This window comes from Atta colombica, unplaced genomic scaffold, assembly GCF_001594045.1.
Source record: "Atta colombica isolate Treedump-2 unplaced genomic scaffold, Acol1.0 scaffold107, whole genome shotgun sequence".
In the NCBI taxonomy this organism is placed as follows: Eukaryota; Metazoa; Arthropoda; class Insecta; order Hymenoptera; family Formicidae; genus Atta; species Atta colombica.
In genome coordinates, this window is record NW_017259192.1 from 2,810,498 (window position 1) to 2,828,586 (window position 18,089).

Sequence of the window (18,089 nt, forward strand, 5' to 3'; positions counted from 1 at the left end):
ATATATATATATATATATATATATATTTCATTATACCGTAGATAAATTAACGACGATAAATTTTATACCAAAAATTATCATTAAATATTGACAAGAAAAGGGTATTGCTTATCAAAGTTAATCTTAGAAGACAGCTCGGGTAAATGGAACAGTGAAAAGGATTGTTTATTAAAATTTTCATGAAACTTCATTAAGAGTTCATCAATTTTATTGAGAAGTTATGTCGTTCTGATAATTTCTGCAACTTTCTATATTTCCTTACTAAAATTTTTAAGTCCAGCGCTTCATCAAATTTTATCGTTTAATGCTATGCATTAATTAAATATCTCCTCTTTTTTCCTAATTATAATCATTCTTTGTTTTATTAAATAACTATATGGAAAGATTTGTTAAAAATTTAACTAGATACAGATCTGAAAATAACTTTATTGGATCTTTAAAATAATTATGTAGGACATCTAAGCTAAAATATCAAAACCTTTTGCAGCATTGTTCATGAGAGTTCTACATAATGATTGTGATAGTCCAATAAAATTATTTTTAGGTGTGTATCTTGTTGAATTTTTAGATACTTCAGCAAAATCATCCTTTCCTTGTATGAAGTAATCAATAGTTAACAGTGTAAGCTATATTATAAACATGCTGAAATAATGTCGCTATAACACGCAATGTGCCAATGGTTTATAGTCCATGATTGTATATACAAGACAAGAAGAAGAGAGGCAGAAATCTCATGGACGGGCTTACGATGCAAAACCACATGGAGGAAAATAACAAAAAATCCGCATATATCGCGAAAGATCGTGCATAAGGAATTCACGACGCAACGTCGCGGTACGCATTGACGATTATGATGATATCACATTGATCTGGCTGCTTTGCATAATGAGAGGTATCAAGTTGGCGAAAGATAGTCTGAAGAAGAGGGTTAGTAGGGAGGGTATGCCGAGAAACGAGCTTGTACGCACTTGGAACGGAGGAAGACGTAGAGGGAGTCAAAGTAAAGGGAGGCCTTGGTGATAACACATACATGCAAATTTCGTCCTGCGAGAATTCCGATGCGGGAGGCAGAATTCACATCGGATAAGGCTACCGGTTCCCAGGACCAATATCAGTCGAACGGGAAGAGGGTTGCCGATGATCCAGGCAATGTACGGGGAAGGAACCGCAGGAAGAAAATAAACGGGACACGCGGGTTGGGTTTAATCATGATAAGACATCCCACCATCCTTATCGCGATCGGTTACGCATGATAACGAAAATTGTCGCTCTAGCGCGAAACGCGGGACGTGAGTGTGTTCACACACAATGCGAGATATATTCTTAACGGAAGTGTCATTTGATAATTTAAAGTGAACACAAATAAGAACAACTCTCTATTTATATTGCGTTCAGAAACTTCACTGGGTGCACCTATGTGTCGTTTCAGCCTGTTATTTACCGAATGTTAAACAAGGACAATTAAATAAAATGAAGTTTCTGCATGAAGTTTCTGCGAACGTAGCTTTATCAGGCGGGATCGAATGGATTTAATCGCAAACGCGACTGCGATCACTGGTGATTTTTGGCATTCTTTCGTCTCCGCAAGTTCCTTTACAAGTAAGTTCGTTAGCAAAAACCGAAGACAAAAATTTCATTATAGACTAGGATGAGATTGATAGAGATTGACTTATATAAGACGTGCACTCACCTCCTCATGCTCTTTGTGAAACCGCTCTTTCTTTCGTAGCGCCTCTTGAACTTTCAGCTGAAAAATGCAAGGGGATGGAAGCGTTCTTAAGTTTCGTTTAAAAAGGTTTTATCGGCGGTAAAGCGACTTCTTGCGGGAGTAACTTGGAGCATTTCAAGTGAATTCAAGAATCACGATTGTATGAAAGCAAGCGTAGTTTTTACTCAAGAAGTCTAACGGAAACTTATTATATATTATCCATCTTCACTTTTCAATAAAAAAATATTTTAAGAGTTATTTGATATCGAAAAGAATAACAGGCAAGTGAAATGCATAAAATATTAACTTATAACTTAAAATACATTAGTAGCTTTAAGCATCATTTTAAAATATATAAATGAAATATGGTATTTACCCTGTGAATAGTTTCTTCGAAACTATTTGGTTGACCGCCGTTCATCTGTAGATATCTCAGTCGATCGTAATCTCGAGGATCCACCATCGAACGGAGAATCGTGTGTCCCATATCAGGTCCGAGACCTAAACCGCTTTGCAAAACACTGTCAGGTGTGTCTACCTGTAAAAAATAAAGCACAATTGAGATTATTAAGATAAATATAATTATTATAATAATATAATTATCATTAATTAACTGAATATTGTTAAAGAATACATTTACATTAGTAATGTTATATTTTTCTATTTAATCTTACAAAAAAAAAATAAAAGATAGAAATGCAAAATACACAGCGAAAGTCATGTTTTTGAAAAAAAATATAGAATTTAAAACAGAATAAAGTTTATAAACAAAAAGTATTGTATATTAAAAATTTTTATTAATTTGAGAAAGTTGAAATCATATTCCAATGTATTTCTTTTTCATTCTATATATTTCCTTATCTTCTATCCGTTTATCTGTCTTCTCCTCTACGATATAACATCACGCGGAGAAAATTACTTTCACACGGAGAATTCAATTTATGCAAACGTCATAAAATAATGAGAACCATGTAGTCATAGTCGAGACATTGATTACAATTGATCGTTTGTAGAGATTCTCGCAATAGTTTATTGCAATCATGGAAATGCGCCTTCGCGCGGATACATTTTCATACGGAGATGTAACATTCCCTTTCATAGAGCGTCTCCTATTCTATAGAATGTCGAGCTCCTTAAAAGCGGCTGCCATTTATTCTCGCGACGTTCCTCTGCCGCTAATGGGGCTCGTGCATAAGATATTCAGGACGCGGCGAGGGTCGCCATGGAGATCGTCAATTTCTCGTTCTTCAGTCCCGCGGGAAGAGAGTGAAAGAAGAGGAGGAAATACACGACGCCGTGTATTTTGGAAAAACGTAACGCGAGATTCTAATCGTGCGGGCGAAGCGGACGACGTTACAAGCGCTGCGTTAGTCGAATGATTAAGTAGAAGTCTGAGAGTTTCATTCCCGCGGTAACTTGAAGACAAAGCCCTCAAAGTATTTACAAAGGACCACCTCTTCTACAAGATTAGCCTGAGTAGAGAAATTCATCTCTCTTTCCTTACTATTTTAAGCGCCGTCTTCACTGTCGTCATCGTCGTTGTCGTCGACGTCGTCGTCGTCGTTTTCATTGCTGTAACGTCGTCTTACACGAGCCATCACTGTAGAGAGAAACGGTTCACGATGAAAATTATCGCGTTGATGCTCTGTAAATGCGGTCTACAGAAATTATTTCACACAGTGTCTTCAAGACATTGTTATTGAAGTGGTACAGAGATAAGAGAACATTTGTTTATAATACTGATTGTACCGTTGCATTTTATATGGATAGTATATATATTTCCGGTAAAGAAATGTGCTTTCAAAATTGAAATTGCGGAGCATCGAGATGTATAAGGAATAAAATATTATTAAATGCAGAAACAATATTGTTCTGTGTTATCATATAGAATGTCGATACTGAAATCTTTTTCTCAAAGACAACAATTTTTCATCATCTTTTATATTAAAAATTCTTTATTTATGTGTTTCGAATAAGATTCAGATTCTCTTATTCTTTTTCATATTGCATTTCTTAATTCTTCTCTCTTAAAAGATTTAAGTAGCTAAGATTAAGAACTACTCTCATAAAATTCATCAATTTGACAAAGTCTTAAAATGTCTTAAAATGTCAAATTTCTGAACAAGTTACGTAAAGAGGTATTAATATGCTAATATAGATGAACGCTCATAAACTAGAATGCTTCACATATCTCGTTAAAAATTAATGAGTTATCGATTTTTATCGACGATTAATAAAAAAATCGTGATTAAAATATCGTAAATTATGAAACGCTGAAAAAAAGATATAGACCTAGTTTTACTTGCAACAAAACTATGTTAAATATATTTCAACTAGGCAGTTGAATGTTATGCTCTCCATCTATTCTAATTACTATTTAAAGAGCCAATTATTCGATAATACACATCTATTATAATTAGAATAATTTTAATTATATTCTTTTGACATTTTTTTTCAATATACAAAGGAGTTAATACGAGAAGTTAACCTTTTTCCTCTAAGCTTTATCCTTTTATCCTTTTTAGCTCAAGTTTATATCCTTCATCGAATGAAGAAGCGTCCCGTTGTGAACAAATATCGACCCATCTCGCGGTAATCTCGATGCCTAAGGAAGAGAAAAAGCGTGTTCTGCAGACGCAACGTCGGGACGATTACCTTGCGGTATGCGATTTAATTAAACCACGTGGTATTTATGTTAAACGGATTAGAACCGTTTGTTTGCGCTCACAGACTGAGCTTGCTCCACGGTAGCGGCCGTAGTATCCACTAAGCCTGAATAATACCTAGAGACAAGGCTGAGAATTTACGTCGCTCCTCTGTTTACCGGTGCGATGTTGACTTTTTCTTCTGGAGCGGACGGCGAAGCGGAATAACCAAAGAAATTTCAAAACCCCGGAGATGCGTTTTAAACGCATCCCTTATCTGCGAATCTCTCACGAAGTCTCTATGTAATCTTTCGATACGACGATTATCACGGATTATTACCCCTTATGGTATGCCATGGAAGAAGAATAATACAAAGAGATATCTATATATTGTCATATCTCTTTGTATTACAGTTCTTCCCAAACAACACGCATGTCCAGAAATGAAGAGATTAAAAGACGTTTTATGTCTTAATTTCGGATTTTTTGTTTTCTCGGTTAGAATTAAAATACACCGCAATCTAATGTCATTGTACTATCCGCATAATCTATTACGACAATTGATATTTTTATTTCTATTATTTTTACTTGATAATAACAAGATATATTCGTTTATTTATACAATCTATAGAAAGAACAAATTTATTGAAGTACTTATCTAAAAATGTAGATACAGTAGATTTAAAAATAAATAAAATAAAATAATTTTGTTGGATCATCCAAATTTTGTTGGACCATCCAAATAAATTAATTAATTATTGAATTTATGTAACGAGTAAGTAAAAGTATAATGAATTACTTTATAATGAGTAACGAATAATAATATAGAGTTATTTTTCAAAAATAAAGTTTCAATCCCGTCATGAAAAATTGTAACTGTTTCAATATTAAATCATTATTACAAAAGAGTAACATTACAAGTAACGTGTCACTTCCAATTCCTATACAAGTAATTATGTTATGCAAATATTATATTTAAGAAAATTTAGGCATGATAAACAATGCTGCAAGTTTTGACATCAGCAATCAGTTTGAACGTTCTACATAATTACTTTAATAATCCAACAAAATTATTTTCAGATCTGCATTTAGCTAAAATTTTAGATACGTCAGGAAAACCATCCTATCCGTGATAAATTTAAATATTTCAAGATAATCTAAAAGAACATTGAATATCGGGGAAAAATCGTGCAAACTCTCAACTAAACGGATATTAAGTCAATCTGATAAATTCCCATGCTAATCATGCAACGAATGCTCCATATGATAACGAGAATCTTATTGCACTTACATTCTTGCCTCATCGTGAGCTAAGGAGCACGCGGCGGTTTACAGATACAAATAGCAATCGCTCCGAGAAACAATTTTACCCATTCATCTATCGCAGTAAGATCGACATGGTAATACATCTTGTCTGGAAATAAATGTTGCGATTGCGAGTACGCGAACGTGCGTCTTAGTACGCTGCTGATTTCCATCAGTTAGCGTCCGATCTGCGCGACTCTCCCGTTCCTTCCGATCCCCTTCCATAACGACCAATATAGAGCGCGAAAGATTAAGCGATCGTTCTCCTTCACCGTTACGTAAATCACAATAAACCCATCGCAATCCACGCGATCTGGGATAAATGGCGAACGTACGGCGTGTACGGGAAGATCCGTTGGCTGGAACGAAGGATGGTGTCCGAGGGGATGGACCGCTCGCGTGCGATCGAACGCGAAAGGAACGAGGAGCAGTTAGAAGGCGAGAGGAGGAAACGGGGAGAAGTGATGCGGGGGTGGAGAAGGGTCAGAGCGTGTATATTTTTAAGGCTAAGCAGTTAACTGGCCACCTGGGGCGGACTCTCCTTACAAGATCGGTTTATAGCCACTCTCAGTCAGCCGCGCTGTGCCGCCTACCGGTTAATTTATCCCAGCATTGTTATTGCCCCAACGCGGCCCCGGAGAAAGAAAAAGAAAGAAGGAGAGCCGCCGCACTTCGCCGCACCGAGACAGATACGCTGCCACGTAGCCTCGTGACAAACGCAATTAAGCATCTCACGACTTCCTGCACCGAGAGAAACCTGTAATCTGGTCATCTAGCCAACTCCGTAGACTCCTACCGGGGAACGCCCTGCGGCATGGGATCGCCGTAACAGGCCGCTGGCAGTTGCATGGAATGCACCTTCGAGACCTTCGTTTGGCGCAACGACAATGGTCGTTCCCGTCGGATCGAACTGGCGGGACTCATCTGGATCCCTCCCCGTGCGACCCTTATCAAGATCCGAACCGATTTACGAACACGGTCGAGTAACGGCACTGGCGACGTTAAACTGCTGCGATTTGTTTCTCGGTAATAACGCCATTCCGCGAAATATGATAATCGCATTTCAGGTGATAGAGGAACGAACAACCGGATACTTATGGCGGTTTATATGTATGAGGATGCAAATTATCAATTTTATTATTTTTCTTGCAAGAAAGGTATACAAGGAGAGGTATACTATGAGACAGGCGCGCGGTTAAATTTATCTCCTCGAAAAAGTATGCCGTTAATTAGCTTTTGTGTAACTTAATAAAATTTTTGTAAAGACTTCTCTAACTTCGTTAAAAAAGAAACTTTATAAAAAAGAATTGAATTTCTCGCCAAAAGTTTGCAGTCAAGTTTGCACATATGATGTACGCCAGAGATCTATTAATATAGTAATTATAAGTTATAACATGCGAAATGCGATTATACAGCTTGCGATTTCGTGGGTAATATGCAATTTGCTCATCCGTCTGCTTGCCAGTGCTTGCCGGATCCTCTCAGATCGCCGGAGGACACGGTATCCGCGAATAAGGTTACTACTGGATTGAACTACGGAGCTACATGTAGAATATCGTTTCCAAAGTTACGTGTAATGAACATGCATGTGAGCTCAATTAAAATAACTATAGATTACTAAAATAACTCGGTTATGAAAGTATATTATTATGCATCGCCCAGCTTTTACAGATAATCTAATGAATTAATATTAATCCAATGTGCTCTCTCTCCCATATTATATATTAATATTAATCGAATTCTGATAAAAGTTTACTGTGTGAAATTTATTCGGCGCAATATCAAATGAATTTGAAAGTTGCTATAATGATTTGTTTTTATTTATTTTGAAAATAAATAAGGTGTTATAATGATATAATTTTTAATAATACATTAATAACATAATTTTATAGATTCTATGAAATTTGCAATTTCTTCTTTTTAATACATATATATAATTTAAAAAAAAAAGATAATTTTGTAATAGTTTTTCAAAATTATTTAGTAGTAGTACATTAAATCATAGTACATAGATCATTATTCTTTTCTTGGAGACATTCTCTGATTGACAGATTTATATTCCATTCGCAAATAATTTTTAATTTAATGTGAAAAACTTTATCAAATAACACCTTTAACGTTTTTTACTTCCGCATATCTATATTTATTCTCAGCCCATGTCGGTCCTAATGGCGATGACCACTTCGATAAACAGACATGCATCGCAAAAGAGATTCAATCCTGTTTGGAATTCTGCCCAAGTAGCGTTGGCGATAGCCCCAACTCTACGTACTTCGTATTGCAATACGACGTGACGGTCCAATTCTCGATTCCAGTCACGGGCGTAATCACGGCACTTAGGTAAAAGCGAACGCGAGGACGAAGTCGCCGCGATGGCCGCGGAGAGAAAGAGAAACATAACGATGTACCTAGTACGATATCAATGTGCACATACATATGTAAGCGAGAAGCTGGAGAACCTTCGTTGTGGTTACGTTGTGGTGGTCGCCGATGGTTGCTGTTTATCGATGGGACGAAGTGACTTCGGACACGTCGAAACCACGATGTGCTCCACCGCATAGACAGCGGCTATTATCAGAGTAATTGAAACGTAAAACGTGCCATGGTCGCAGATGTTTTCCTCGCGAGTAACCGCATCATGCGTCAATTTGACACTGATCGAATGTCTAGACGGAAGGTAACCTTGTCATATTACCGTGACAAGTCCGTGGAAAGTTGTGAACTATTGAATAAATATCGGGTGCCACTATAGAACTTCGCTCTGACCTCGTAACCGAAAGCGTTGACAATCAAATGGTACATTCAGGTCACGGAAATGATGGTGCCAGTTAAACGAAATGAGATTGCCTTCTGTCCGCTGCGAAAATTGGCACTACGGAAAGGTTGTCGGTGTATAAAAGTAACTGAGAAAAAGTAAGAGCGGAACGTGTTTATCTTTTCCATGCTTCTCAGCAAAAATAGTCTCACGTGGCCCAATATAGAAAAAGCAAATCTTAATATTATATCTTTAGATGAATTATATTCTTTTTTATCATTATATTCAAAAATATTCTGTTTAAATTAATTAAATTAAATTAAATTAAACAAAGGGATCCAAGAATGACATTTTTGTGAGACCAAACAAATTTCTGGTTATCATGATTAGAAATTCTGTTTGTTCTCATCAAAATGCCGTTTTTGTTGGGTTCTTTTGTTGATTTAGTCGTTAATTTAGAAACATTTTTTTAAGTGTACTCTTACTCTTTAAGTGTCTACTCTTTAAGTGTAATTTAAAATACATAATTAATAAAATAAATTTGCAAAATTTATTTATTTTATTAAATTGTTTAAGTATACTTTTTAAAAATTAAGATTATGATATGCTCGCATCAATCGATTTGTGTTAATTAACTTATAAACGTCTCTCAACAATACATATGTTTTAATTATTTGTTTCGGATGAGATATCTCAGAACGAGATTGGTTGTTCCGACAAGTATTGGAAACTGCGTACAATATCGCACATATCACGTGCCAGAAGATAAATGAAGCTTGCGGGAACTGCGCGGCAGTGAATCTTGGACAAGGTTTACGAACGGAGAGCACGAGATTATCTAGCGCATCGCAAAATCTATGGTGCATTATATAAATTTGGAACTATTCGATAAAATTCAATCCCGAGGCACATTCCGTGCAAAATATATCGCGCTGACAGTAGTGAATATATACATATACTGATACATACATACAGATACACACACACACACACACACACACACACACACACACACACACACATAAAATTCGTTGATGAAATATCGATCTTCTACAAACCAGAGAGAGAGAGAGTAGCATGTTACCTTATATTACACAATATAGAATTACTTTGAGCGAGTTCAGAAGCGTAATCATGATACTTAGCGAAAACTATGTTAGAAGGATGGAAAGCTGCGGTTATCTCGAAAAGTAACGTCGGCAGCAATAATATCATTGTGCACATAGGAAAGGAGGCAAGCGAAGCTTGCAAGTAAGTACAAGGCTCGAGAGTGCTGCAAAAGTTGCTATTTATGAGCCAGTCAGCGAGCAACAGAAACTTCGGTAGTGCAGTGCAAAACTCGACAAACTTGCGATACGAATGGTGATGATGCAGACGGAAAGATTTTTGATAACGTTAGCAATATGGATTAATAAGGAAAGATTTCTTCTTTATAAGACTGATATGAAGCAAATAATGAAATTGAAATGATATCTCGTGGATACTTCACTCAGATATTCTTGATACCTGCGCTATTATTCTCTAACGTGAATTTAACGCGATGACACGAACTCGGTTATCATTTGGAAGGGCAATATCTTTTACGAGCACTTTACAATATTAGTTTCATGCGGGAAGCTTCCTAAAGTAGGCCTTGTAACGTGTGAGACATATCTGTGTCCTGGAAGTGAAAAGATTAACATCATATATTTGGACACACGCCATATATTTCGTTCTGAAATGAAAGTTTCTAGTTTCAAGATTTGTATTACACATAACTTGGTAGATGCGCAAATTTTTATGAATCATTATCATTCTGTTGAAATTATCTTTAATAAAATTTATTAAAATCTTAGATTTTGGAAAATAATATTAATTGAAAATCGCTAATTCTGAATTACCAAATCAAACATAATTATAATGAATAGCAGTCGCGCTTTAATTAGTTACATGAATAAAAGATGGATTTTTGATGTTTATGAGGTTTCTTAATGATATTTGACGAAAAACGAAATATATGAAAAAAGAACAGATAATGTCCAAAATTGTATGTAATAAAAATTTTAAAAAATATCTAAAATAATGTTTAAAAATAAAAATTAATTAATCGAAATAATTGTCCTTAAAAATACATTTTCAGGCTGTTAAATATAATTTGATAATATAAAATTTATAGCCTATAGATTTAAAGAGAACACTTTTTTAAAGAATATTTTTTCTAAATTTAAAAGTAATGTTCAAAATTCATTTTTATTTGTCTAAAAATTTATGTAAAATTCTGTGCAATTAATCAAGTATACAGTTCTGTGCTATTAATTTAAATTAATATCTAGCAATTTAGAACTTCTTTGATTCATAAAGCAGTTTAGACTTATAATTATATATATATTAGGTGTAATAAAAAAAAATCCATTATTTTTGCATGCAATTGAATGGAAAAATAATGGATTTCTTTTTACTACACCTAATATATATATATATATACGATTTATAATTTAAAGGAAAATTTATATCAGTATTTCTTGCAAAGCGAAAATAAAGTTAATGATGACGTCGTAAAGACATCTTGTAACAGGTACAGCAAGCATGTGTACAGTTTTTATGAGTACAGTGATTATACGTAATAAAGGCATACTTGTGGTAGACAGAGAAACGATTCGTCGAAGCACTTCGTTTGCGTGTACCTGTTTAAACGCAGAAACGGGTCCTACGAGATTCGCCCGATTATTCGGTCATTTGAATCTTAATGTTGATATTTGCAAGAGAATGCGCGACCATTTACCTTGACAAAGTATTCGTGGCAGCTGTGAAGGAACATGGCAGGAGACGCGCCGGCAAGCTTGGAAGCATACATAATAACGATGTAAAGTACTGCATTCGTAAACGTAAATTGTTGTATAAATAATAATGATGGAGTTGGAGTCTCGATGGCGCAAATATTAATAAATTGTTAAGATAGAAAGAACTGATTTATACGCACAGCGTGAATTACATGAGATAAAAATCTATGTAAGAAAAAAAATCATCAGAAAAAAAATTAAAAATCTTGACATTATTAAAATTAACTACATGTAAAAGACACAATTATGAAAAATATAGATTAATGAAAACATCTCTGCTGCAATTTATAAAACATACTTTCTGTCTCGACGACGAAGTAAAATAGCAAATGTACTTGTTGAATTTTAAGAATTGAATAGAAAATGTGAGACTCAAATATTTTCTTTATCCAATTTCTTAAAAAGTTCTCTTAAGTTCTCCCTTTCCTTGGAAAGTTTGCACTTTCCATCAGATATTGTGGTCTTTAATTTAAAGACTAGAATGACATGGATGGAAATAAGAAAATGAGGAGGAAAAGGATCCGTCTGAGATGTGGATTTTTCGAAAGCAGTGCATTCTCTTCTGGAAACTCATTCACTGACTGTCATTAACCATGAAGAAGATAGCATAGATATAAAGTAGAAAGAGATGGTCTGCGTACTGCACCTAAAATTTAGCTAACGAGATGGGACGTTACGTCGCTAGTATCTAACGACGAGGGAAACGAATCCCAGTTATGTCTCGGGCGTTGTAGGATATGTTGAAACGACGACACCTGCAGGAAGTCGGGGATAAATATATGCGAATGAAAGTAAATGGACACCAGTAGTGCAAGCTGGAAGATATGCGTACGCTAATCGTCATATGTCGCTTGAACCAGTGGTTGCCCGATGTCTGCTTTAGTTTCAGATTCAAACTTATCACACTGGCGCATAACATTTCGTTTACATCACTAACGCGTCCGCATAATATTATTATATGAAATTATCTGTAGGCTATAATCAAGAACAATCGGAATAGAGAAGTTCTCTACGAGAACATTTCTCATCATCCGTATTTTGAGTATCGCTGATGCGGCAAGCTTCTTCAAAGGTCATCCAAGTCTGCTGCGTGGAAAATTTGAATTTTAATAGCAGTACTTATGAATGTGAATCCATGTTCTTACTCGCTTCTATAAATTGCACTGTCTGTACATACAAGCGGAATGTATTCTGCAAGACAAACTTCTTGCTGCTTATTATACAGAATGTGCTACGTTCTTTAGCGGATAAGAAGATCGTTCATTGTGCGCAAACTGTTTCATGAGAATTAAATAAACATGAACTGATAATCTTCATGTGATTTGGATTATATTATCTTATATTATCTCATATTTTAAGCTATTTATTCCTTTGTAAATAGTATCTATTATTGTAAGAGTTGTATGTCTATCCATTCTACAGAATGTAATACAAGGAAAAGTAAATAAAAAACGTTATTAAAATTCACCAAGTGTTCTAAAACATATTTAAGAACATTATATAATTTTAGATTATAATAATCTGCCTTATAAATCATATTGTAAAGAAATATATTATCGGAAAACTTATTACAGAGAAATTTATTGTCGTGTGAAATCTATGAATAAATAATAGAAATGTATGTAGAAGATATAAATTTTATCAATAAGTTCGTCGGTATTTTTTTAGATTTATAAATAATTTATTTTAATTATTTTATAAATGAATCATTTTATTAAAATTGTCATATTTTAAGTTTATACGAATATTAAAAATATTCTGTTTAACATATATCAATTTCTAAAATCGTTCCAAATCGCAAAATATTATATTTTATACTTTTTGCGATTAATTCATATTGTGAAAGGAAATGCTTCTTTCTTAATATAGGAATAAGGACATATGGGAAAGAAAGTGCATCGTTCGTTGCAAATGAAACGGCGAAGTCGTGAAAGAGGTCCTCGTCAAAATGTTTTACGCGGCGCAGAAGGTGTACGTCATAGATATGTACATGCCGATCATATTTCATGCAAATTTTTCACCCTCGCTTACTTTTCAGCAAATAGCTTCGCTCGAGGAGCAGTTAAGATACATCACCATTCGCTATTCGCTCGCGTTCGTGAATCTTTCTACTAGTACGAAAGTTTCGAGGTTTGCCCGGCTAATTATGAGGGTTATTTCTTCTGCCGCTGACGCACGAAACACGGAAATTTTCTCGCCACGTAAGAGAAAATGCAATTTCCATGGTTGTATTCTCTCCGTCGGTCTTTGCTCACTCATCCCTCTTTGCCAACCGCGATCTAATTTAATGATAATGAGAGAGAGAGAGAGAGAGAGAGAGAGAGAGAGAGAGAGAGAAAGAGAGCTGCCCTATGGTTTATTCCGATTTCATTGCGTGTGAAATGTGGCCATTCTTCCTACTATAGCGTGCCAACGTTGTCTTGACTTTTTCCATCTCATCGACATCGACTATACTTATGAGACATAAAATCTCTCCGTCGTCACGAGTTCATTTTCGTTTCGCGTGTAATGATACGCAATAGTTTAATTAAATTTCTACTGTTTAAAATAGCATGCTGTTTTCACAAATTTTTTTTGAATGTGGAATATTCGAAGTATATTATCTTCTAAGATTTTTTTGGAATTGTTTACACTGACAAATATGAAGATAATTTCAAAAATTATAATTTTTTTGTGCGCTAATGTTGCATTGCAACAATTCTTTTATTCATTTTATAAAATCTCGATTTTTTTGAAAAGCAACTTGTAAGCATTGTGATTTCTTTCCATTACATTTCGAACATGACAATTTACGTAAAAAAAAATTAAACGCAAATTGTGCTATAAAAACACACTGCTTGCAATAATTGAAGAGTTTCCTGGAAGAACATTATATTTTTTATATTTTATAGAAAATAAAACATTTTTTTAATTTTATGAGAAAAAGTATGTAATCAACATACAAGCAACATTTTTCTATTAAAATATCATTTTTTATCAAAATAATGGTTACAATATTTTTCTAAAAAACCCTCCAATTGCTCACATCAATATATTTAATTGATACAGAAAGCAATTACTACAGTATTATATATCAAAAATTTTTCCTATAGCAATTATACGAAAAGAAAAAGAAATCGAGATTACATAAATTACAAAGCGTACCAGATTTGATACAAATGTATATCAGTAATAGTCAGAGGGTTGCATATCAGTGCATATTTTTCACCGTATTAAACTAAAGTCGAGCTTATGTCGAAAAAAAATGCAAATCCAATGCGAGTTTAAGAGATAACCGGTAATGGTCGCGCGCCAAGTCGTTCCTCGAGCTCAGCTATGTTTATGAATTGCGAGCAAACAGCTTTAATCCGAGCCAGGACCTTCGATAAGCGGCTTTCTCGAAATATCTTTTTGCATCGCCACCCTCGTTTGCGTACGCACGTAAACCGCTGGTCGCGGTCGCCCGGCAAATCGATATTCGCCGTACTGGTCTATGCGTGCACGCGATCGACACGGAGACGTTTCGACTGCACGCGATTTAATAATAAATTCTCATCGCATTGAACACCGTTGAAATAATTCCCACGAGACGACGATCTCCATCCTCCGTTGGCGATAATTCGGATGACTCGCAAAGAGAAAAGGCGGGCAGTGGTCATTCGCGGAGGCAAGGGTCGACGATACGTGGTCTCTCGTGATTCCACCGTAATTTCTAAAGCCGGCTGGACATCGTGCCGGTATTTATGCGGACCGTATATACGATTAGGTTTAATCCTCGCGTGTAGTGAAAATGTTCGTGCCGCGTCGCTGAGCACCGCACCGGTGCGGCGTGACATGGTACAGCGCGATCGTGCGCGCAGGAAGTGTAATATGAAATTTCGTTAGTGGCAATAAAAAGGAGCGTTTACGTCCTGTCTGAATTGGGTCGTTGTTTCGGAATAATGCCCCATGCAAAAGTCCATAAAAGTCGTGTCTACGCGGTCGAATGACGGCGTACAATTGATACGCGGAATACGCGTCAACGTGAATTCGCGCGTGCTACCTTTTACGACTTGACAAGTCTGAAAAGCTATCACGGTAATCATCATTCCTTGTGACGTAAATATCCGTTTTGAAATTGTATCGTATAAAAGGAAGAATGATTTCGCGAACGAAACTCTTTTCAACCGTACCGCTTATAACTTCTGCTCTGTAACTTCCGAAAAATTAATTCAAATATTCACTATATAAAAGTATAAAAGAGATACAGGTGCTTTCCATTAAAGTAGCTCACGGCACATTGGATTAAATTTCACACTTCCAATATAATATATAATATATTACGTGTATGTTGTAAAAGAAAAATTCATTATAAAAATGTTTTCTATGAAAATGTGAAGGATTCAATAGTTTCTTCTCTTAGACGCATTTTTCTTTAATAAAATTGTTATCTATAAATAATTCATAAATAAATGATTTTTATATTATCAAGCAATATTGTCATTTGTGATTTGTATTTTTTATAAAACTATTAACTTTTCAATATTAAATAGTAATCGCAATTTTTTGTAACGTATAGTTCAATATTTGATTTCAAAAGAATATTCAGATTCGATATTTTTTATATAATATTTTATATATTAATTTATTTGCTTCAAATTGCAATATGTAAATGCAAACAATGTAAAATCTAATATTTATATCCTGCTGCGACAATGTTCTCACAGCCGAAAGATCAAACTAGTTAATCTAATAATGGAGAGAGGTAGATATCGCATAAATTAGAAAGCGCTAAAGATTTAATATGATACATAGTGCGGAGACAAATTCGACTCAAGTCTCAAGATATAACGAGAATCTTCTCTGAAGAATCTTGGAAGTCAAACGTCGATGTTTCTTGCCTTCAATTAATGCTGCAAGATGGTACAACTTCCAGAAAGTTTGCGTGATATAATGTGAGCTGCGAGATAAAGCCCTGTACGAGAAGATCAATGCATGCTGGGAACATGGGAACATTTGCGGTATAGTGCGTATCTGTCGTTATTTAACTTTCAGCATGTTGTAGTTTTGAGAGATGAGTGCTAATTAAACAAGTTTCTTAAACTTATCGAAAAGATAATAAAAACATCGCATTGCGTGATATCGTATTCCACGCGTTAATAGCACTTTACAGTATATACAGATTTATAAAAATATAGCACTTCGATACAAAAAAGTTTATAATAATTTATTAAAATTTATAACAATTTATACTATTTATGATAAATGTGTTTAAATGAGTAAAAAAATGTTACTGTGTAACGTTGTAAATATCATCGCTTATATTTTATAAAAAATGACACAACTAAAAAATGCAATTTTCAATTATTATTGAATAAATTAAGTAATTATTCTATCAATCTTAACTTCATAAAAAATTATCCAAATCATCATAGTTTAAAAAGGATGCTTTAAGGATTGTGAAACAAAAATTTGATCATGTTAAAAATTGTTTGTGTCACTTTTAAAATAAAAGGCAGGGACATATAAAATACTTTTTCAAGTATAATAGAAATTTGTAATAAAAATTAAACAATTCTCGAAAGATTAAAACACTAAAGTAGAATACTAACTCTCTTTTCTGAATGAACGTATTAATTCTCGACGAGATTTTCCGTATCCGCTTAATTTCCTTATCTTCTTTCGGAATGAAATGGCATGCTGATAAAATCGATACAGCAAAGCTGTATGATACATGACTATTCCAACTTCGAGAAATTCACAATTTATACAATTTTAAATAAAAATAATAAATTTCTGAAAGAATTTAAATTCGATATTTTATTAGAGAAAATTGAATAAGAAGATAATCATATTGCAAGATTTTCAATGTTCAAACAATCAATATATTTGATTTTTTTCTATAGTTTTCTATAAACTTCAACTAAATTTAATTGTTTTATTATCAATTCATTCTATTATCAATTGTGTGTCTGAAGATTTTATCATTATTTTCATTTCAAACCCCGTATATATATATATAGAAAGATATCAACAAGATATTAGACTACGCTTGGTCGAACAATCCATCTGTTTTTAACGAAGAAACTTTTATATACATCCCGTGCTACATGCACGCCGACGTAACGCTGAAGTAACTTCTGAACAAAGTTAACTCTGGAGATATCATAATCACAAAGCATGCAATACTTATCGCCCGAATGTATCAGGCGATATCGAGATACCTTAGGGCGTTCTCCAACATGGACGGTCAAGTATAGAATTCTCTCTTCTTACGAGGAAGAAATTTAAAACTGAAAGGATCGTGAAGTTAAGATAACGTCAATTTTAAACTGGCGTTATTAAAGAACGTCGGCATAGAAAAAAAGATTTCACAGCTATGATATGCATAATGGAAAAAAGCAAAATAACAAGATAGTAAGAAAAGAAAGAATTGCAAAAGAAATGAGAAAGAGAAAGGAAACGAAAAGCGAGAAAAAGATATTGTTAAAGAAGCATGAAAACTTCATAAGTATCCAGAATTGCTGAAGAATCCGGCGAAAATAGAGCGACGGAGCAGCCAGCGGAAGGTGTACGAAAGGATTGAAAAGGACCCGGTCAGGGACCTTGGGGTGCACTGATATCTTGTTTAATTAAGCGACTCCATAGCGCGCGCGGCGTCTTGTCATAAGAAGTCGACCTATTGTGAAGCTTTAAAGCCTGCAGCGGCCATTACTCGCCACCGAAGAGAAGATTCACTCGTCTCACTCTTCTCTCTTTCTTCTCCTCTTCTTCTTCTTACTCCTCATTTCTGGTTTCGACTTTGCGCTAACAAATACCATGGATCTCACGCGCGCGCGCGCGCGCGCGTGTGTGTGTGTGTGTGTGTATATATATATATATATATATATATATATACT

The 18,089-nt window shown here is 34.7% G+C and overlaps 1 protein-coding gene across 1 annotated transcript in view; it reads right to left on the bottom strand.

Annotated features, from left to right (window-relative positions):
* LOC108693126 (SAM and SH3 domain-containing protein 1-like) overlaps positions 1-18,089 on the bottom strand; it is a 365,179-nt gene that overhangs the window by 14,750 nt on the left and 332,340 nt on the right. The window contains exons 6-7 of the mRNA XM_018201876.1: positions 2,085-2,246; positions 1,691-1,747 (exon numbers count right to left, since the gene is read on the bottom strand). Of these exons, the coding sequence (XP_018057365.1) occupies positions 1,691-1,747; positions 2,085-2,246 (219 nt within the window). The remainder of the gene's footprint in view (positions 1-1,690; positions 1,748-2,084; positions 2,247-18,089) is intronic.